The sequence below is a fragment of the Lissotriton vulgaris genome, chromosome 1_1 (assembly GCF_964263255.1).
Source record: "Lissotriton vulgaris chromosome 1_1, aLisVul1.2, whole genome shotgun sequence".
Lineage (NCBI taxonomy): Eukaryota > Metazoa > Chordata > Amphibia > Caudata > Salamandridae > Lissotriton > Lissotriton vulgaris.
Genome location: NC_141685.1, coordinates 2,119,305,238 through 2,119,328,798, shown reverse-complemented (window position 1 = coordinate 2,119,328,798; position 23,561 = coordinate 2,119,305,238). Strand labels below are relative to the sequence as shown.

Here is a 23,561-nt window from a genome sequence, read left to right as displayed (position 1 = left end):
GCGCCAAGGGTCTTTACGAAGTGCCTGGCGACTGTGGCGGCGCATCTGCGACGCCACAACGTCCACGTCTATCCTTACCTGGACGACTGGCTCATTCAAGCAAAAACAGAACAGTGCGCCGACCACGTGTCCCGCACCATTCATCTCCTGCACGATCTGGGATTCTCTCTGAACTACCCAAAATCCCATCTCCAGCCCGCCCATGTACGACAGTATCTGGGCGCGACTATAAACACTCTGGCAGCCACTGCGCAGCCAAATTCAGTGAGAATCGCCAGTATCCAAACGCTAATCCAACGATTCAGACCTCAACACTCGCTTCCAGCGAAAGTGTTCATGCAGTTGATAGGCATGATGGCCTCCTGCATCTCCATTGTCCCGCACGTGAGGCTACATATGCGTCCGCTTCAGGAGTGCCTGGCACGTCAGTGGACTCAGGCTCATGGGCAACTGACAGACCTAGTGTTGGTGAGCGGTCGGGCATACAACTCTCTGCATTGGTGGAATCCACAAAACCTTTGCAAGGGCCGACCATTCCAAGAGCCTGTGCCGCAGATTATCCGGACAACGGACGCTTCTCTCCAGGGATGGGGAGCGCATGTACTCCACTACACGGTGCAGGGACTATGGACACTACAGCAAAGGAAGATGCACATCAATGTGTTGGAACTGATGGCAATCTTCATGGCCTTAAAGGCGTTCAAAGTACATCTGTGCAAAAAGGTCGTGTTGATCCGGACGGACAACATGACAGCCATGTACTACATTCAGAAGCAGGGAGGCACACACTCTCCGCAGCTGTCTCATCTGGCTCAGAGCATGTGGAAGTGGGCCATTCAGAGGAACATCTTCCTCATGGCGGAGCATCTCCCGGGCAAGGACAACCAGATGGCGGACCTGCTCAGCAGGCACAGCCATCAAATGCACGAGTGGGAGATACATCCATCCGTACTCCAACCGTACTTCCAAAGGTGGGGTCATCCAGAGATAGACCTGTTCGCCACAAAGGAGAACGCAAAATGCCAAAGCTTCGCCGCCAGGTTCCCACACCCGCAATCACAGGGCAATGCGATGTGGATGAACTGGTCAGGCAGATTTGCGTACGCTTTTCCCCCAGCACCTCTGATACCGCTGGTGGCACGCAAGCTCAGGCAGCACTCGATGACTCTCATCCTGGTTGCTCCAACGTGGGCTCGCCAACCGTGGTACACCACGTTTCTGGAACTCTCCGTGGTACCGCATCAAAGGCTTCATCTCACTCCCAGCCTTCTGACGCAGAGCCATGGCGACATTCAGCACCCAGACCCGCAACAGCTCAACCTGGCGATCTGGCTCCTGAAGTCCTAGAGTTTGGCTACCTCAATCTTCCTCCCGATTGCATGAACATCATTCGGGAGGCAAGAAAGCCCACTACTAGAGCTTGTTATGCGGCTAAATGGAAGAGGTTTGTCATTTACTGTGTTAACCACGATATTGACCCGCTAGATGCTTCCATTCAAAACATCATTGGTTACCTGTTCCACTTGTATCAATGCAATCTAGCGTACTCTTCCATCCGCATTCACCTGTCTGCTATGGCAGCATACCTCCAGAATAGGCAGCACCTGTCACTCTTTAAGGTCCCTGCTATCAGGGCCTTTCTGGAAGGACTCAAGAGAGTCATTCCACCAAGGACCCCACCAGCTCCAGAATGGAACCTCAATGTGGTTCTTACAAGACTGATGGGTCCTCCCTTTGAGCCACTGCACTCTTGTGAGCTTCAGTTTCTGACTTGGAAGGTTGCTTTCTTAGTAGCAATTACTTCGCTACGGAGGGTTAGCGAGTTGCAGGCGCTCACCATCCAGGAACCTTTCTTCCAAGTACATGCTAACAGGGTTGTGCTCCGCACTAACCCTAAATTCTTACCCAAGGTTGTGTCTCAATTCCATATGAACCAGACAATTGAGTTGCCGGTGTTTTTCCAAAACCCAGAGACACTGGCGGAGCGGATGCTCCACACCCTTGACGTTAAAAGAGCCTTGATGTACTATGTGGACAGGACAAAAGATTTCAGCAAAACCAAGCAGCTTTTCGTTGCTTTTGCCTCACACCACAAGGGAAACGCTATCTCCAAAGCTGGGATCGCTAGGTGGATTGTGAAATGCATTCAGATCTGTTACGCTAAAGCTAAACGCACTCTCACTATCCCACCGAGAGCCCACTCCACCAGGAAGTTGGGGGCCTCTATGGCTTTCCTAGGTAACATTCCCTTAGAAGATATTTGTAGAGCAGCCACATGGTCTACCACACATACTTTCACTAAACATTACTGCGTAGACGTGCACTCCAAACAGCAGGCAGCTGTTGGTCAGGCTGTTCTCAAGACGCTTTTTCAGACTGCTGCAGCTGGCACAGGCGGCCGCCGCTAATGGAGGGACTGCTATGTATTCTATGCACAGATATGAATTCAGCAGCCCACATGCCTCGAACTGCAAATGCTACTTACCAGTATGCATCTGTTCTTGGCATGTAGGGCTGCTGACATTCATATCGCCCACCCTCCTCCCCGGCGCCTGTAGCAGCTGCAGTCTTCATATATATGCTCATAGCATGGTCATCACTCACATTCTTCACTCCATCTCTGCCAATGGCTAAAAACAATCTGGGGATGGAGCTGATGCCCTTGCGCACTGTAGTACAGGGGAGGAGCCACCTATCTCGTGATACTTCGAAGACTCTTCCAGGACAACAATGTGCAATCATCCGGACCCAACAATAGGCGGCGATCTATGCACAGATATGAATGTCAGCAGCCCTACATGCCAAGAACAGATGCATACTGGTAAGTAGCATTTGCATTATTGTGCAAACCACAACATCAATCCACTAGATGCTTCCATTCAGAACATCATTTGTTACCTGTTTCATCTGTACCAGTGTAATTTGGCTTATACTTCCATCCGCATTCACCTGTGTGCGATGGCCGCATACCTACAAAATAGACAGCACCTTTCACTTTTCAAGGTGCCTGCTATCAAAGCTTTTCTGGAAGGTCCAAAAGGGTCATTCCACCACGGACCCCTCCAGCCCCAGAATGGAACCTCAATGTGGTTCTTACACGGCTGATGGGTCCTCCCTTTGAGCCACTACATTCCTGCGACATTCAATTCTTGACTTGGAAGGTGGCTTTCCTAGTAGCAATTACATCGCGGGTGAGTGAGCTGCAGGCCCTCACAATTCAGGAACCTTTCTTCCAGGTCCATGCTAACAGGGTAGTGCTCCGCACTAATCCTAAATTTCTACCCAAGGTTGTGTCTCAATTCCACATAAACCAGACAATTGAGTTGCCAGTGTTTTTCCAAAATCCTGAGTCACTGGCAGAGCGGATGCTCCACACCCTTGACGTCAAGAGGGCACTAATGTATTACATTGACAGAACCAAAGATTTTAGGAAAACTAAGCAGCTTTTCGTTGCTTTTGCGTCACACCACAAAGGTAACGCTATTTCAAAGGCTGGTATTGCTAGGTGGATCGTGAAGTGTATTCAGATCAGTTACGTAAAAGCTAAACGTACTCTTACAATTCCACCAAGAGCCCACTCCACCAGAAAGTTGGGGGCCTCTATGGCCTTCCTTGGAAACATTCCCTTAGAGGACATATGTAGAGCAGCCACATGGTCTACCACACATACATTTACAAAACATTACTGTGTAGACGTGCACTCTAAACAGCAGGCAGCTGTAGGGCAGGCTGTTCTCAAGACACTTTTCCAAACTGCTGCAGCTGGCACGGGCGGCCGCCGCTAATGGAGGGACTGCTATGTATTCTATGCACAGATATGAATTCAGCAGCCCACATGCCTCGAACTGCAAATGCTACTTACCAGTATGCATCTGTTCTTGGCATGTAGGGCTGCTGACATTCATATCGCCCGCCCTCCTCCCCGGCACCTGTAGCAGCTGCAGTGTTCATGTATATGCTCATAGCATGGTCATCACTCACATAGTTCACTCCATCTCGGCCACAATGGCTAAAAACAATCTGGGGATGGAGGCGATGCCCATGCGCACTGTAGTCCTGGGGAGGAGCCACCTATCTCGTGATACTTCGAAGACTCTTCCAGGACAACAATGTGCAATCATTCGGACCCAACACTAGGCGGCGATCTATGCACAGATATGAATGTCAGCAGCCCTACATGCCAAGAACAGAAGCATACTGGTAAGTTGCATTTGATATATATATATATATATATGTGTGTATTTGTCTATGGAGAAAGTATATTCTGTTCTATAAGGGTACTATACCTAATTCATGCACTGTTGCAAAACTTCATTGCTGAACGGACTGTTTCTTAAACAAAGAGCTGGTTGTGTTATTTTGCACTTTTTTTAATAACGGGTTCTTTCACATTAATCACACTTGCAAATACTGTATGAATTTCTGTCGGTGACAATAACTGATATCGAAGCCAATACGTTTTTTAAGCATTATTGAGCGTATAAGGAGAAATGTCTTCTATGTTCATGATTTTGTGTGACTACACCTTTAAATAGTGGGTTGAGATGAACGCTGGTCATGTGACCAAGAACAACTTGTTCGAAGCACATTATCCCTCGACTTTTGTGTTTGCCGAATAAAAGATCTTTCGGATGAAATACGGGCTTGTCTGGATTCATTTACCTGGATTCTGTTTCTGCATGTATATATGTGTGTGTATATATGTATCTATGTGTGTATGTACATCCTGAACAGCTAACAATAAAAAGAAGATTGTAAGCACTTATCCTGGGTCTGTGCTCCACGTTTTTTTCTGAGAAGAAAAGCGCAAGCGACTGCTCGTGGGAGTGGAGTAGTGCGATATATATATGTATGTGGGGCACATATATGATTGTGTTTCCAGGGTCCCGCACACGGGCGGCTATATTCTAGTGCTTATGACTTTGATGAGGATACCCCCGGAAGAGAACTAGGATTACAGGTAACTAATCCTTATTTGTACCTGCACCAGGCTTGTTTTATTCTTGAAATAAGAGTTTATTTTTATACAAAACAATTGGCCTAGAGTTCAGCTCTTGAGTGTGAGACCATTTGCTGAATGAGTGTACATTAAATGCTTGACACGGTCTGCTGATACTGCCTTACTGCTCGACCAAGCTACCACTTTAGATATTAAGGTTCTATCTAACTTTAGCCTCTGCCAAACCTCTTGAGACGCTTGGACTCTATACACACTGTACCTCACTTTGGTGCAGTATATGTTGAGCCAGTTTCTTACATTTTTCACAATCTTTAAAAATGTATTAATGTATTAGTCATTTTATCAATCCTAAGTAACCTTTCTATTGGTTTCTTAGGTATGAGGCTGCAGTGGAACTATGTGAAACACTGTTGCAATCTTGCCCTATTAACTGTGAGTTGCTGGAAGCACTGGTGGCGTTGCATTTGCACATGAAGCAAAAGGAAAAAGCCTGGAATGTTTGGTCCACTGCATTCAAGAAGAATCCACAAAATGCACATCTTTTCTACAGCATGTGTAAATTTCTTGTCTCGCAGGTAAGTGGGATAACTTGGTGAGAATTTTGAGTTGTAGAATTGAAATCTTCCCCTCTGTGGTTTACTGCTGGCTGTGCTGTCTTGGTTTTCTACTTTGTAGGACTGATAACTTGTAGATGGACAACACTGATTGTTATCTCTCCATTTTATAAATGAGAGAACTGCAACATTGTATCCAACTCCTTACTCTCCCCACCCCCTCTCAAATGGGCGATTTGAAATGATGTAGTGTTTATTAATAATTGGGGTTTTATTGCAAAATTACACCAGTTACTGTTGCTGATGAAGGGCGAGTGTATTTAGATTCTTATTTATGTCTGAGCTGCAAAGCGAGTGGCACTCTGCAATGAAATTATGAACATTGTATTTTTCAGAGTAACCGTCCACCTAGTCATTTACACTAATTCTGTCAGTATTTAAACTGCAAGCTGCTATGCCTTATTGTCCAACAAAAGTACACTATAGGGCACACTGATTTTCTAGCTCATGTGATACTAGAATGGAATGTGGAGTTGGATGGCAACAATGCAGATTTGGGGAGTTGGTGACTTTTTGTTTTCTTACAGTGAGCCACAAGAAAATCAAACAGCTTGTTTGATTCAGTTATGTCATAGCTGTTTGGACTTTTCAGCTTTGTCTAGCAAGATGATTTTTAGTTCTGCCTACCTGATGGTGCAATGGTATCATTGGAAAAGACATTATGGGCTTACAAAGAACATATAAGGACTTGTAGCCAACCAATGCTTAACAGTTGGTTTGCTTTCCTGTCACTAATGTGCCTTTTTATTTGAGTTCCAGCTTATTAATCTTGCGTTTCTTTCCCATTTTTTTGGGGCTGGCTTATATGCTTCATTTTAGTGAGCTACTTTTTTTTTTGCACTCTGTCTTGCTTTCCACTCCAAAATAAAAGAAATTCAGCACTTCCAAGATGAGTCACTTGGCAAAGCAAGAAGAAACATTTGGAAAATCGACTCAGCACTCTCACAATAAGGCAATTGAATCTTATAAAGGCAGTTTCAAAATAAAGCATGGGGTTTTATTAAAACACACCTTAACATAGACTTTCCAGAAGTCAAATGAAACTGATAAAACATGCCTGTGTGTGCGCACAAAAGCAAGTAATATAACACTCACACCTAATCCAGAGAAGTGTGGCTCACTGGTTAGAGCAGGCAGACCCTGAAGCAGAGGTCAGACCCAGGACCAGGGTTCAATTCCCGACACGGCAGGGTCTTGAGCTCAAATGTCCATGGACTCGATAATTCTCGCTTCGGTGCCTGACCTAATCATGGGTTCACACTCTGCAACTCTGGGCATTAAGCTTGCTTAATCTCCACAACGGCCCCCCGCGGCGGGATGCCTGGCTTTCACCTTGGGGATGCCCTGTAGGGGCTATCTCACAGGGAAAAGCCAGGACGGGTTCCCAAGGCAAGCGCGGAGATACCCTTTCGGGGGTCGATTCTGGCGCTATATAAGAAACATAATAATTACTGTCAAATGCATGAGACAAAACGCTGCAGCTAACAGTAAAACAATTAATGGACGTCCAATGCAGGACACAAGCACTGTAATTTGCCAGGAATAAGCACTGTCAAATGCAAGTAATAAACTCATGAAATATATAAAATGAATAATCAAGTATATAAAATTACATCACCTACTGATCTAGACACATCAATCGGGTCAGCATGACTGAGAAACCCTTTTCAGTCATCCAGAAGTCTCAATTGGGAAACACCAAAAATATCCCTGTGACGGTGCAGCCACCCCACAAGCGAGCGTCTGTCTGATTGCCAAAAATTCCTTGTCTTTATTACCTTTACTTACACAGAGAGACTCTTAGAAATTCCCCCTCCCTTCCTCTATTGCAAAACCATTGATGACCGTAACGGTCTATGTCAAGTCGGAAGTTGGTCAAACCTGTGTTTTGACGCTGGGACAGAGCAGTACATTCATCTCTCACTCTTTCAAACACACATCCTACACGTTCTGTTCCAAGCAAGACTGTTTTGCTCTGTGCTGTGATGAAATAAAAACGTTCCTCTCTGAAGCTGCAAGAAGGCACAAAATGAAATTGTGCAAGAGCACAAAATTATGTATATTCAAAATGGGGTCAATGGCCAATACACAACCTCACAATATATATTTGCATGTAGCACTAAACACTTCGTGAAAATACATGTTTGTGTTTCTGTTCTCCTGGATCCCATATTGCTGTTGCCCTTGTTTATTTTATTTCTTTATTTAGTGTGTTTTGTATAGCGCACAGCTACCCCAACAGGGTGTCCCGGCGCTTGTGTGTGTATACTGGGTCTCACTCAGGGGGAATTTAACAGAAGAGAAATGTTTTCAGTGCCATGCGAAAGGGCAACTCCTCCTGAATCAACCTAATGGAGTTAGGGAGTTTATTCCATTGAGAGGAGGCACATACCTGGAAAATCTTTCCCCCAGAACGTGCTTTTTTAAATCTGGGGGTACACAGCAAATTTTTTGAGCAGGATCGGAGGTGTCTTGCATTGCTGTAAGGGCGGAGACAGGAAGAGAGATATGCGGAGCCCTTTCCCTTGATTGCATGATGTGCCAAGGTGAGTGCTTTGAATTCTGCCCTTTTTTGAACCGGCAACCAATGAAGCCTTCGTCGGTGTGGAGAGATATGCTCTCGAAGGGAGATGCCACAGACCAGCCGGACTGCAGCATTCTGGACTGTCTGTAACCGGTGGCAAAGGCCAGAAGCAAGTCCAATATACAGACTGTTGGCATAATCTAAATGGGAAGTTATTAATGCCTGGACAATGGTTTTCCTGGTGTTACTAGAAAGGAAATTAATACATTTTTTGATCTTCCTAATTTTTGAGAGGCATGCAGCAGTCACAGTCTGGACTTGGTTTTGGAAGGAGAGGCTAGAATCCCATCTAACCCCCAGTTTTTTTTACTGATTTCTTGGTTGAAGGGGGCATGCTCAAGTCAAGAGGCCACCAAAGGTTTGAGTCCAATGGAGAGGATTGGTGAAAGAAGGGGACCTCGGTTTTCCCAGCGTTTAGTCGAAGGAAGTTATTGTCCATCCAGCGGGCGATGTTGCGGAGACAATCTTTTAATGGGTCAAAAGTGATCTGAGTTAGAGTGTCGTAAGAAAATAAGAGCTGAATATCATCCGCATACGAGGTTGCCTTAATTCCTGACTGAGCAATGAGCTCAGCCAGGGGGGAAAAATAAACATTAAACAAAAGAGGACTCAGTGAGGAGCCCTGTGGGACTCTCCATTTTAACGGATGGCTATCGGAGGTGTAGGGTGAGGTAAACACCGCCTGTGTCCGATTGGATAAGAACGAGGATAGCCAGTCCAAGGCTTTGCCTTGGATGCCTTTAGCTCTGAGGCGGTTAAGTAGGACAGGGGGAGAAACGGTGTCGAAAGCTGCCGACAAATCAAGCAGCACCAACACCGCTCTCGAACCCCCGTCCAACTTCCATCGCACGGAATCAGCCATCTCTATCAAGGATGACTCGGTGCTATGACCTGGTCTAAACCCGTGTTGTGAATCGTGGAATAAACCATGGGTTTCAAAGAAGCCCGCTAGTTGCTGATGCACTAGTTTTTCGAGAACCTTAGCTGGAGCAGGCAGTAAGGAGATGGGCCTGTAGTTAGCTGGTTCATCTGGGCCTGCATTGATTTTTTTGATTTGTTTGCTGTGAGCTGTTGTGTGCTTTTCTAGTGCTCAGATGCTTTTCTTTTGTGTGCTCTTATGCCTCCACCCGTGTTGCTTTTCCCCTCCCTAAATAGCCACACCCTGTGCTCAGTGTTGCTGCCTCTCTTGTAATGCATGCGGTTTCTTGTGATTCCCCTCCCACCCCAAGATGTATTACTTCCTCATTGCTCTCCTTTGCAATCTCACTGGTGTGCTTCTCCACACACCCCCATGCTGCTCTCCCTTGTGTGCTGCTTTAATTTATAACAAATAGTAAACAGACACTTTATTGATCACACAAAAAGTAAAATACTTTTGGGCAGTGTTTCCCAGACCGTGAGTCATGACCCACTGGTGGGTCATGAACCGATTTCTCCAATATTGGATCTTTCATAGATTCACATGCTTAAATCATCCCAGTAGTCATAGTGAGTCCCACGGTATACCTATAAAAGCAGTAGATAATACTACAATAGGCTACAATGCAATGAACAGTCACTGCAATAGCATATCCGTTTTCTTTAGTGAAAAAGAACCAAACTTAAGTAGCAGCCAATCCGATGTCGGCACCCTCTAGAACAATACCAAGACAGGCTAGGTTCCTCAGATTTTCTACTGCATGTCGTGTGAAAGGGAGTCTCCCTGAGCTCTGACCGGTTTTTCTCTTCAAACTTCCAGATTTCTATTATAAACGTCCTACTGCCTTTACCCTCTATATATTGTAAAAGACTGTAAAATTTGTAGGACTTTTTCAACCAAAACCCTTAAGGACAGAAATGGTAGGCTGTTTATTTGGATTCAGAGACAGAAACATAAATCTAATGTAGTCTCTGAGGATGAGGCGAGCTCTACCTCACAGGCTTCTCAGGAAACATCCAAAAGGAGAGAAAGTTTTCTTGTATCTCCTGAAGTTCCCAAGAAATAGGGTTCTAAAAAGTCTAGTCCGGAAGATGCATGCAGCTCACTAAAAGGAAAGCATTCATTTTCTACTGAAGAGAAAAGCCATAAGAAGAAAAAACTATCTTCAGAAACTTCCGTAAAAAGAACAGTCTCAAGAAAGCTTCTATTCCTGACTGCATTCAAATCTGGGTCACACTCTGCCCTAAAACCTTCTGGACAGGTTTCACATACTTCGCTGTCGTAAAAATCTACATCGATGACTGATAGGACTGTTATCGCTTCCAGTGACGACGATTGCTTCGACACCGCTGCCGACGACCTAGTCGATGGTGACTCGGACGATGACAACCTTATCGTCAGCGTTTTCTCAGCAATGGTGGTTCTGTCGCGACCTCCTCTACGACTTTGTTGATTATGCGGACAACTGCTTCTTCATCCGCTCCAGTCATGCCATGGTCCACAACATACACTGCTACCGTTGACATGGTCGTAAGGGTCTGTCGACGTTGGAACTCACTCCTATGTATCCTTAGACTACATTCTCATCTGACAAAGTATGCATTTTTTGCAGAATCCTGCAGTAGTCTCACCTTTGTCACCTTCAACAATTCTAGAGTAATCTGATGATGATTCGATGTTAGGCTCTGCTCACAGTCCTTTTCATATTCATGTGAAATATCAAGATGAAGATGATGAATATGAAGGTTACTGTCGACAAGAATATCCTCTAAAAAATTCTATATATGGAGCCAGCTAATGAGCCTATAGTCCACCTTTCTGTGGCTTTGGTTCAGGACCTTCAAGACTTATTGCATGACTACTGCACACGTTTTCCTTCAGCTGCTGTTCCTCCACCGCCGCCTGCCTCTTTGCCACCATCTTCTCCTCCACATAAGTCTGAGTCTTTGGCTACGGCTTCTCCTGCAAGGGATACTGTTTTGCAGGACACTTGAGATGACCGGAAAATTAAGGCGAATCCACCTCAATTATGGGCAAATATGGGAGGACTGTCATATCAACACCTGCTTCTCCTCAAACCGTGGAGTCTCCTCCAGAAGATATTGTCAGGTTCCAGAAGCTAATAGAAAGAGCAGCTTCACGTTTTCAATTGACTGACAGTCAAGCATTCTCACAGTTTTTTCTTTGATTTCAAGGATTATCCAGAAAGTCTGACTTCTATACCCATTGTTGATCACATTTGGGAGGAAGGTGTAAACGTGATGAGGACTCACGCCACAGTTATCCCAGTCTTGCCCAGGATTGACAAAGTATAAAGCTCCCAATGATGCTCCAGCTTGTCTGGTAGGACATCCTAAGACTGATTCTATTATCTCACAAGCTGCCCAACGGATATAAAGAAAAATGTTACCACCCATTACAGCACCGCCTGATAAGGAGGGAAGGCGCCTTGATAACATTGGTACAAAATTTACAACCACTTCAGGTGGTAAAGTTCATTCTGCTAAGGCTCTAGCAATTTTAGCTAGATATGACCACTGAATGTGGTCCAACATCGCTCATTTCATAGATCTACTTCTGGACGATCAATTCCAGAATCAAGAAAGATCCTTCTAGAAGGAGAAAGGTCTGCATCAAAAATTGATGCATCCAAGGACATGGCTTCCTTAGCATTTAGGCAGCTCGCAGGAGCGGCTGTCCTCTGGCGTCCGGGTCGGCTGAAGGCAACAATGTTCCACCCTGAGGTGCAAAGCAAAATTTTGGACATGCCATTTGATGGTGAGGCACTTTTTGGCAAACTTACTGATAACTTAAAAACCTTTAACACTGACAGACACAGCTAAGGCTGGACAATCTCCAATATAGAAAGACCCCCTTTCGTTGATCACGTGGCAGAGGGGCCGATTCTTTTCGAAGTGCTTACCAGAGATACCAGCCTCAGACTATCACCTCTTTTCGACATTCTAATCAACAGCAATACCATGCGCCACTGCAACCTGCTTAACCAAGGCAACCTAGTCGGAAACTAGTTCAATCCAGAGATTGTCAGAAAGCAGTGATGAGGCCCCGCCGCCTGCCGCTCTTCCCTTCTTTACTTCATTATAGAACATTCCCGTCTCGTTGACTAGACCAATTGTAAGAAAGTGGCTCTGTATATACTGGACCAAAGTAAGGTACAGTGTGCGCAGTCCACAGTCCCCATAGGTTTGGCAGAGGTTAAAGTTAGATATAACCTTACTCTCTAAAGTGGTAGCTTGTTTGAGCAGTAAGGCAGTATCAGAGGCCAGTGTAAAGCATTTGTTGTACACACTCAGTCAGCAAGTGGTCTCACACACTCAAGAACTGAACTCTAGGCCAATTGTTTGTATAAAAATATATAGTGGTTTTATTTTAGAACAAACAATAGGTATCAAAATATACTTTCTCAGAATGAGTTACTTTAGTTAAATACTTTTCAAATAGGCAATAGACTTTTGAATACAATAGCTACAGTTGCAATAGGCATCACAATTTCAAACACAAAGTAACATTGAGCTTAATTTCTAGTTAAATGCAATAGATTACTTTATACTTTATAGATTACTTTTCAACCCACAGGACTGGATCCTAGATTCAGTTCTGGGGCATCTCCTGTAAACAATTGAGTTAAAGCGTTTTGGTTACAGTTGTGATTTTTAAGTAATATTATTGTATTTTAAAAGTTGACACAAACTTTTTCACACAGAATCACCAATGTTATCCCATGGGAGGAAATTCACTTAGCAGGTAAGTAATGTTATTGTTAATTTTTCTTACTCAGTGTTGGATCCTGGATCCAGAACTGGCGTATCTCCTGTAAACAATTGAAAGAATGTGTTTAAGTCATACAGGCTATTTATAAGGAATATTTGCAAGTTTGGAAATTGGACACTAAAAAGATTTTCTGGTGAAAACCAGACAATGGTTTCCTATGGAGGAAAATTGAGTTAACAGTAATTCACGGTTATAAGTATTTTTCAGGTTCAGTGCTGGGCTGAAAGATACAGTACTGGGTTCTCTCCTGATAACAGGTGAGTAAATCTGAATTAGTTCTGCTGATTTTAGATGAATGTTTTAACGTTTCAAAACTCCACACTTGGAAGACTTTCCAAGTGAAACCAGTCAATGTTACCCTATGGAAGACAAGTGTGTCATTGGCTTTTGAGTAAGTACTCGACTGGCAGAGTTAGGGTTCTGGGCATAGACTTGTGGTCTCCCAGGGTCCGGTAGGTACAGTTGTTACACCCTAAGCGGCACAGGGGCAGCCAGGTACAGAGAGAGTAGGCTCAATGTTATCCTATTGAGGATAGGGGGCATTTGGTTGGTGGCTGCTAGCAGGCAGGCCACGCGGCTGTGTGAGCTGGGCTCCTGGTCACTTGCGCAAGGCAAATGGGGAAGTAGATTAGAACAGAGGTTGCACTCCCAGGGGCACTCGGGCGGCTGGGTGCAGGGTGCTTTTAAGCCGTCGGGGGCTCAATGTTATTCAACGGGAGACTTGGAAGTTGAACAAAGGCTGCAGGCTCAGGGACAGAGATTCTTCAGGTGCGACCACCACTTCGAGAGATAAGTTGGGATCTTGGTGGATAGTTAGAGACCCAGGAGTTGGGCACAGGGGGCTGTGGGACGTCTGGTGCAGGGGTGTCTTTGGAAGTCAGGAAATCTTACCCTCAGCTGGTCGTGTTTGGAAGGGTCCTTTGAGGTCAGGCTGCAGGCGTAGTCGGGATCGTTAAGGAGGGTCTTTGGGCACTGGATTCTGGGTCACAGTTGCCCGGCTCGGCGGGTGCACAGTGTGCTGGATTTGCGGTTCCTGGCACTAGGGGTTGTTTCTCTTTGAGCAGAACACCTGCTCATGGGAGTCCCAGTCTTTAGATGAGCAAGGCAGGCAGGTCCTCCGGGGTTTTCGAGGTTGCTGTCTGCAGAAGACGCCGGGGTTCGGCAGGAGCAGGTTCAAGGATCAACAGGTCTGTAGGTTCTGGGGCCAAGTCAGTTGGTGTCGTCCTCTCGTTAGCAGCTGCATGGCAGGTCTTCTTGCTTCTTGTTGCAAAATTGGGATCTGAGAAAGGAAGGTTACGGGTTTCGTTAAATACTAAATTTAGGGGCGTTACAGGTAGGGCATGGATGGGACCAATAGGTCCCTGTCCTGGGGTGAGTACACCCCCTATCCTGCTTCTCTCCTGTGGGAGGGGGACAGGGACCTATCTCTGATTGGGTAGGGCTCTCCATCCTCAAGATTTCAGTAGCCCGGAGTTGTGCTTCACTTCGCCTCTCCCACCTGAGGGTTGGAGTGGGCACAGGCTGCAACACCCACCTTTCCTAGCCTAGGGTTTCCTGCCTGTGAGAAAGTGGCTCTATATGTACTGGACAATAATGAAGTACAGTGTGTATAGAGTCCACAAACCCCAACGGTATAACAGAGGTTAAAGTAAGGACTGGGGGGAGGAGCTACGCAGCGAAGCAAGATGGTCGCATGAGCTCTCTGCTCCACTGACCTCCGTCCGTCGCTCGTATATCCTGTTTCACATCCTGATTTCCAGCCGGACCCCCGCACAGATGAACGACTGCTGTGTCCATTGGTGTGGTCCTGAGACTTTCAGCTCTCAGATTTGCTGAGTAACGTTGTGTGGAAGTTTCCGGCCTCCAACTGCCCTACGAGCCGGGGTCTCGACTACAGGCCCTGCTGGGTCGCAACTGCACAACATCGGCTGTGAGACCTGGACAGTGACCAGCCTCTTGCCGCCGAAAAGAAACTCCTGGCCTGGAGTGTGTGGAGAGCGGTTGATCTGGTACGCGCAAAGGAGAATTGCTGACTTCGCCTCGCTGCCCTTCGGGGGGGTCTCTGCTCCGGAGTCTGAGCTGCCGCCGGAGTGGGGCCACAGATCGGCAGCCGTGTTCTGTTACCCGAAGGTGCACTCTCCGTCGCCGGACGCCCCCACCCCAGTCTGCCTGCCCGGTGACATCGGGTACTCACTGATGTTGAGAACAGAGCGATGGGCGGTAGCCTGGGGACGGTGTGAGCCGTCTTTGCGGACCGTGATGGCCGCCATTGGGGACCTTCACTCCATTGTGTAGGCCAGGCTTCATGAACTGGTCGCCGACGACACTGGCACCGAGCGATCGTGCCTGGCGCCTTCTCCTTCTGAGCACCGGCATATAGTGGACTACCACACGGAAGACCGGGACCCCGGCAGTGAAACTGATCTGCCACCATTCTTTGTCCCGGAGCACTACTGACTTCACTACTATGGAGAGAAATCTGCTTCCACCGCAGTGTGCCCTAGCTGTTGGAATCACGGTGTAGTTCCTCCCTACCCCGAGGTTTGATGGCGACCGATGGCTGCATGGCCCCTCTACTGGCCCTGTAGCCTGTATGGGACTGTGGACTATTGATCCCCGGGATGTTGAATCGGTGAAGGGGACCATGGTAGCTACAGAGGGCTACGATGCGAAATGGAGTCCGAGTAGACGTGCACCACCGGTCATTGACTTGTTTGACCTTTTTGATTCTTCAACGGTGGCACTACTGGACGGAGTTTGCTCGATGATTCGGAGGGGACAATGATGATATGGTTGGTCGGAGACAGAATCTGGGGCGTTGGGAGAGGAGAGGGACACTAACTCATTGCTTTGCGGGAGGTCGGGCGATGTTTAACGTCTTCCCTTCATTGTTTTGTCTGACCGGATTCCACTGATTGTTGACTGCGCGTAGGGCTGTACGTGTCGGACGGGGGGAATGGGGACTATCGGGGGCGTATAATATGGTAGTTTCCTCCTCCACCTTTTTTCTTTTTCTTCTTTTCTTTTATAACTCTACACTCTTACTATATTTCGGGTTTTGGTTACTGGGCGACAGGCACGCTGCTAGGTAGGGTAGGCCGTAGCCATCTGCAGGGGTGCAGGGTGGGGGGTTGTGGGAAGGGGTTTTGTTTTTCCGCTCTTTGTTTCTATGGCCTTTTTCTTCTCGCTTTTCTGGCTTTCCTTTCACCTTCTCTTCCTCTGGGTTTGGGATCAGTATATTGGGTTAATATTTGAGATCTCGAGGATATGTCATAACCTGTGCCTCAACACTCAGTGTCATGGACATCAATGGGCGGGCGCTTGACTGGTGCACATAGTGACTGTATGCATGCCTATCTTGATTCACTCGCTTAATTGATATCGTTTACACGTGTTGGATTCGTTCGTTTGGCCCGCTCATTCGATTATGTTCTAAAGTCTGGCACCCGATTCCTCCCCCCTTCTTTTCTATTTCCCTATTCCATATTGGAATTTCATTCGTCATATTCGAACCTTTCCTTATTTTAAATTGTAAATTAAACCTCATGTATCCGGTACTATGATCCGTGTGTGCCACAAAGTTTGTGCTTTTATTGTGCTGCTGTTCCTCTGGGATGTTCGGCTGAATAGCTGTGTACACTTTTGTATAAATAAAGGTTTTCCAAAAAAAAAAAAAAAAAAAAAAAGTTAGGACTGACCTTACTCTCAAATGTGCTAGCTTGGTCGAGCAGTAAGGCAGTACCAGAGGGCAGTGCAAAGCATTTGTTGTACTCAGTCAGCAAAGGATTTCACACACTCAAAGACTGAACTCCAGGCCAATGGTTTTTATATCCAAAGATATGGTTGTTTTATTTTTAGAACCAACAGGCATAAAAATATACTTTGCTAGATATGAGAACTCATGTAATTACTTTGCAAGGACGCAATAACGTTGGTGAACACAATAGGTACAGGAGTTGCTGAAGGCAACTCCGGTCTAGACACACTTTAGCATTGAACTCAATGGATTGTTACCTTAAAAGTACAGTTGAATACAGTACAGATTACTTTAGTAGTTCCAGGACTAGATCCTAGATTTATTCCTGGGGCACTGGGTTCTAAACTTAAAACAGGTAGGTAATTGCATTTCAGTATTTCGTATGATTTTTAAAGAATATTTCAAGTTTTCAAAAGTATACACTATGAAGAAAATTCCTAGAAAAGCAGACCATGGTTTCCTATGGAGAAAATACAGATTACTAGTAAACCCTGTAAGGATTACTTTTGCGATCTAGTACTGGTCTGCAAAGTACAGTACTGGCTTCTCACCTACTTGAGGGCGAGTACTTCGTAATTCGGCTGATTTTATGTGAATATTGCAGTTTTCAAAACTTCGCACTTTAAATTTTAGGGTCAAAATGGGTCAATGTTATCCAAGGGCAGGTAAGTGAGTTACCGGTTTCCAGGTGAGTAATTGGCTGGTGAAGTTAAGGTTCCGGGTATAGACTCGGGGGTCCACCAGGGTCAGGTAAGTACAGTCTGTTCCGCTCCAACAGTGCAAGGCCGGCCGGGTGCAGAGGTAGGTAGGCCCAAAGATATCCAATGGGGGAAAGGAGGCCTTCGGTTGGTGGCTGCTGGCTAGCAGTCCACGCGGCTGTGGGAGCTGGTCTCCTGGTCACTTGCTCAGGGCAAGTGGAGAAGTAGGGTAGGACAAAGGTCCTACTGCACAGTCAGCGGCACACGGACGGCTGGGTGCAGGGTGCTCTATGTTATTCAATGGGAAAGGTCAAAAAGGAACAAAGGCTGCAGGCTCGGGGATGGAGACTCTCCAGTGGCGTCCAGCACTTTGAGAGGTAAGTTGGGATCTTGGAGCACAGGTAGGTACCCCAAAGGGAGGCACAGGGGGCTGGGTGCAGGGGTGTCTTTGGGTGTTGGAAAAGCTTACCCTCTGCTGGACGTGGTGGGGGTGCCCCCTGGTTCTGAGTCTGCAGGCGTCGGCTGGTTTGCCGAGGAGGGTCTTTGGGCAGTGGACTTCGGGTCCCAGCCACCCGGGGACGTCCTTGTGGTCTTGGTTCGGTTGGGCCCGGCCCGGTGGGTGTAGAGTGGGCTGGTCCGGAGCTTCGTGGTTGGCACCAGGTGGGTTATTGCAGCAGAGCCTCTGCTGATCGGAGTCCCAGTCTTTAAGAGGGTCAAGGCAGGCAGGTCCTCCGGGTGTCCCAAGGTTGCTGTCTGCAGGAGTCTCCGGGATTAGGCAGGAGCAGGTTCCAGGATCGACTGGCCGGTAGGGATGGGGCCTAGTCAGTTGTCGTCCTGTTAGCAACTGCATGGCGGGTCTTCTTCTTAATCTTCTTTCTTCTTTTCATATCTGGATCTGAGGAAGGAAGGTTTAGGGAGCCCCTAAATACTAAAATAATGGGCGTTACAGGTAGGGCAAGGGCAGGGACCAATAGGTCCCTGTCCTGGGGTGAGTACACCCCCTGACCTGCTACTCTCCTGTGCAGGGGGCAGGTTCCAAGCTGGGATTGGGCAGGGCTCCCCATCTACAAGATGGCCGGAGCCCGGGGTCGTGCTTCACCTCCTCTCCCCCACCTGAGGGGTGGGGTTGGTACAGACTGGCTCACACCCCTTCCTGACGTAGTTTTTCCCGCCAGTCTTCCCGCCAGAGTGGGGGTTCGAACTGGTGGGGGCCAGTTGCTGGGTACAGCAAATGGTCTGGAGAAGCTCACAGAGGCGGCATGCCTTTGAAGCTTCCCCCTGCCCATCCTGATGGAGGAGACCTAGCACCTCACTCAGGATGTGCATTGTTGCAGGCCCAGGAGAGCGGGGGGCTCTCCACCCAGGGGTCCAGCAACATGTCTGCTGTGTGGCAGCCTCTGCAGCCACTCAGCCCAGATGTGTATTGTAGGTTAGGTTTTCAGAGGGTATCTCCAAGATGCCCTCTGGTGCATTGTACATTAAATCCTACTGGCATCAGTGCTGGTTTAATGTGCTGAGAAGTTTGGTACCAAACCTGTCAGTATTCATTGTAGCCATTATGGTGCTGTGGAGTTCGACAACCTCCCAGCACCATATACCCTTAATGGCATCACTGTACTTAAACAGTACCCAGGAATGGCCCTGGGTACTGTAGGGGCACAGGGCTCATGCCCCTGTGCCCACACCTCTGGCATAGGGCATCCAGCTAGAGGGGTGACAGAAGTATGCTAAGGTAGTAGGTTCTGTGGGCATGGCACACCAAGACACTCTGTCTGCAAAGGCAGTGTGTGTCAGTGTTAGGGGTCTTCTCTGGTCACAATGTCCTGGGTACCTAGCATACCATTTACCAGGGGCTGACATGTGACCAGAGATGCCAATTGGGTTTTGGTTTCAACACAGTTTTAGGGAAGGAAAACGGGCCCTGGTCACTTGATTGGCAAGAGCCCAGGGCACACTGTCAAAGCACATCAGCAATTAAGCAAAAAGTGGGGGCATACCATGCAAGAAAGATGGCACTTTGTCACACCAATGGCAGAAAATAAGACAAATGGTTCCTGGATATAATTAAGCATGGCCATACCCTAGAGTTTACCTCGGCACCACCACCTAATTTGCCTCAAAAATCAATACCATCCCATCCTCAATTGCCCAAGAAGGAGGCTATGATTATGCTTCAAAAGGGAGAAATGGAATGTGTGCCAGGCTCTCTGAGAGGAAGACAATTCTACTTCCGTTTTTTCCTGGTAAAGAAGTCTGGAGAATGGCATCCCATTCTAGACTTCAGAAAACTGAACAAATGCCTACAGAAGAAAGCTTTTCTCATGGTAACTCTCCAAGGAGATATTACAGCTTCTGAATCATTTGGATGTCCTGGCAAGCCTGGATTTGAAGGACGCATATTTCCATATCCCTATTCATCCCAAGTATCGAAAATGTCTGTTTCTCTGTGGCAGGCTCACATTATCAGTTCAAGGTGCTTCCCTTTGGCTTTCGCCCAGCTCCTCAGGTTTTCACCAAGTGTCTTGCTCCCATGGCGGCATGCCTACGATTAAAAGGCCTACAGATCATCCCATAGCTCGACAATTGTTTAGTGAAAGGTAATTCTCTACATCAGGCCTCAGAAGCAATCTCCTTCTGCCTACAGCTCTTCCGCTCTCTGGGGCTAGGAGTCAATCTTCAAAAATCCATTCTACCTCCTCATCGGATAACGTTTATAGGAGCAGTTTTGGATACCCTCCAAAACAAGGCATTCTTATCAGAAAGACAGAACACCATCCTATACCTGGCTCACAATCTCAACAAGAGTTTGCTTCTGTCAGTCTCCTCAAATCTCATGCACGTCTAAGGATGAGACCTATTCAGGAGCAGTTGGACATTCAATGGCTTCAATAACAGGATCATTCGACTATATTATTCAGGTAAACGACAATCATGAAAGACTCTCTTCCTTGGTGGCAGTCCACCATCATTCTCTCTCTGGGACTGTCATTCCTCTCTCCTCTTCTAGAGTTTGTGTAACCGCTGGTGCATCTTTCAAAGGACGGAGAGTGCATCTTCAAGACCTCCAAATAAGCAGCAAATGGAGTTTCTCTATCCAAAATACATATCAATTTTCTGCAACTGAGGGCGTTTTTTTCTAGCCCTCCAGTCTTTTCTTCCAAGGATAAGAGCATCCTCAGTCCTCATCCGTACAGAAAATACCACCTGCATGCATAATCTAAACCAGCAGGCAGTTACAAGATCTCCAGTCCTATCTATGGAAGCTTAAAGGATCTGGGCATGGACACTATAGCATCACATAACCATCAAGGCAGAGCATCTCCCAGGAGTAAAGAAAAACCAGGCAGACACCTTGAGCAGGTTACATCAAACAAATCACGAGTGAAAACTGAACCATCTGATTCTCGATTCCATCTTCCAGAAGAGGGGTACACCCAACTTGGACCTTTTTTGCGTCTCAAGGGAACCGAAATGCCAGTTCACCAGCAGGGAACCTCAGGGAGGGTCATGGGGGAATGCATTTTCAATAAGATGGTCAGGAATCTTTGTGTACGCTTTCCCCCCCATGCCCCCTCCTCTCCAGAGTACTAATGAAACTGAAACCGTGCCAGCTTACCCTCATTGCTCCACGTTGGCCCCGCCAGCATTGGTTCATGGAGCTACTCCTGCTGCCACAATCCAAGCCTTATCGCATGCCAGTGTCAACCACTCGAACGATGAACAAAGGGCAGATCCTGCATCTGCACCCAGTTTCTCTTTAATTGCATGCCTGGAACCGGAGTTCAATGAGTTTAAACATGGTCATCCCGCAAGACTGTAGAGACATTTTGTCTACAGCAAGACCTGAGTCTACTACTAAAACGTACAGACTAAAATGGAATTTTTTTTGTTCCTGGTGCCTTCGGAATGACATTCACTCCCTTCTCTCATCTCCAGAACAAATCTTGCCTTATCTCTTGTCTCTGGAAAAATCCCGTCTGGCGTATGCTTCAGTAAGTGTCCACCTCGCGGTACTCAATTCAAATGCACGTCCAACGCCTCTTCTCTGCTCTTCTTGCATCAGCAAACACTTTATGAAGGGATTATTCAGGACTTTTCCCCCATTAGGCCTCCTCCACCAGAATGGTACCTTAATGTAGTCCTGTCTCAATTTATGAAACCACAGTTTAAGCCAATTACAAAATTAAGCTCCAGTTTCTCTAATGGAAAGTGGCTTTGCTTCTTGCGCTTACTTCTGCTAGGAGAGTAAGTGAAATTAAAGCCATCACCATAAAAGATCCTTACCTATGCTTCACAGAGGACTGTTATGTTGAGAACAAACCCTAAGTTCAGACCATAGGTTCCATCTCCGTTTCACTTTAATGAGCCCCTTATTCTGCACACTTTTTTCCCCGCATCCTTCCTCACTGGCAGAGAAATCTCTTCACTCTTTGGATGTCAAACAATGCCTTAATTTTTACTTACAAAGAACAAAGCAACTGTGCAGAACGGATCAACTGCTAGTATCTTGTGGGCCTCTAAGACTGGGTACTGATGTCACCAAAAACAATTGCACGATGGATCTGAAAGAAACACGTTAGTATTAGATTCCTTACCTTAGAATATCCCCAGGCGTCAGTCTGGATCTGGAAACTTTTGCGTAGCAGTACCCCTGCGCGTCGGTAGGCGTCGTCTGCAGGCGTCCCCTGCGGCTCCGCGTCCGTCGTCGGCGTCGTGCGCCGTGATGACGTCGCTAGAGTATATAGACGCTGCCTCCACGCGCTGACGTCAGTTCTTCTTTTTTCCGCGCCAGTAAGCGCAGATCCGAAGAGCAGTACTCCGGTCTTTTGACCAAGTTTTGTCAACTTTCTATCTCTTTTTTGTGCCTGGTAGGATGCCCGATTTCAAGAATTGTGACGATTGTGACCGCACGATGTCGGTCACGGACCATCACCGACTCTGCCTCCGGTGCCTGGGCCCCGACCACGACGTGGACGCCTGCGTCGATTGCCGGGCTCTGACTAATAAGGCTAGACGGGAGCGGTCCCGCAAGCTTCTCGAGCTCCGGGTGTCGGCCCTGCGTCGGGAGCGGTCCCGGTCCGGCCGGAGGTCCAGGGAGCGTTCGAGGGAGCGGTCGCGGAGCCGCGCCGAGCGCTCCGGAAGTCGTCACCATTCGTCGGGCTCTTCAGGTAAGAAACACAAGAAGTCGGGGCGTCGTCATCGTACCCCCGACTCCCCCCGACGCTCGCGCAACGCGGCTGGGGGTTCGGGTGACCCCAACCCCGCGGCTCCGCGAGAGTCGCCGGCGCAGCCTGCCCCATACCCTCCGGTCCCTGGGCAAGGTGCGACGCCTGAAGAGATTGAGGCGTTCCTCATGGCCATGAGGGTGCTCACTTCTCCGACGGGGCCTACGGCGCCTTCGGGCCCAGTGCTACCGTCTGGGGGCCCTGGCGGTTCGGGTGTCCCTGACTCGACGCCATCGGGTGCTCCGGCCCCGGTGCCGCCGACGGCTCCGACCCCGGCGCCGCAAGGGCCTTCGGGGTAGACGCCGGGTGGTCTGCCGGCCGCTCCGGCGCCGATCCCATCGGGGTTGCCTCCGACGCCGTCCCCGCGCGGCGCCGGTTCTCCTGTGCCGGCTCCAGGCAGCGTCGTCCCCATTCCCTCCCCGAATCCGGACGCGGAGTCGGACCGACGTCGCTCGACGCCGGGCTCGACGCCGATGGGGCCTGTGAACCCAGAGGAGCCGGTCTACATCGTTGACTCCGAATATGGAGATGATGAAGAGTACGTGGAAGGTTGGGAGGGGTCTGAGGACCCTCTGTCACGTGAGTGTCAGTATGACGTGGACTGGACAGGTGATTTGGGGGATGCCAGTGGTCTGGACGACTCTCCTAACCCTGGTTTTGTCTCTCCTCCTTCCGTGGCATCGGAGGAGGGAGCTGCTTATTCAGTGGTGTTGATGAGGGCTGCCAATGCCTTACACCTTGAGCTCCCCGTCGCGGCCGTGAGGCCTAACATCCTCACTGAGGTCTTCAAACCGCAGTCATGCCCACAGGAGCCACTGCTGCCGTTTAACGAAGCCTTGTCAGACGTTCTGTTGGGCACGTGGTCCAGGCCCTCTTCAGGTTCGCCTGTTGATCGGAACGTGGCCAGACGCCACCGTCCGTGTCCGGACGACCCCAAGTTCCTGTCCACCCATCCCACCCCTGAGAGTCTGGTGATCCAGGCCTCGACTTCCCAGACCGCATTCCCGTCGGC

At 47.9% G+C, this 23,561-nt stretch overlaps 1 protein-coding gene across 3 annotated transcripts in view; it reads left to right on the top strand.

Moving 5' to 3' along the window:
• The window catches only part of ZFC3H1 (zinc finger C3H1-type containing), an 833,014-nt gene that overhangs the window by 494,527 nt on the left and 314,926 nt on the right, over nucleotides 1–23,561 (top strand). For all 3 annotated transcript variants that reach the window (XM_086921759.1, XM_086921741.1, XM_086921749.1), the window contains exon 26: nucleotides 5,337–5,535. In XM_086921759.1, coding sequence (XP_086777885.1) covers nucleotides 5,337–5,535 — 199 coding nt within the window. The remainder of the gene's footprint in view (nucleotides 1–5,336; nucleotides 5,536–23,561) is intronic.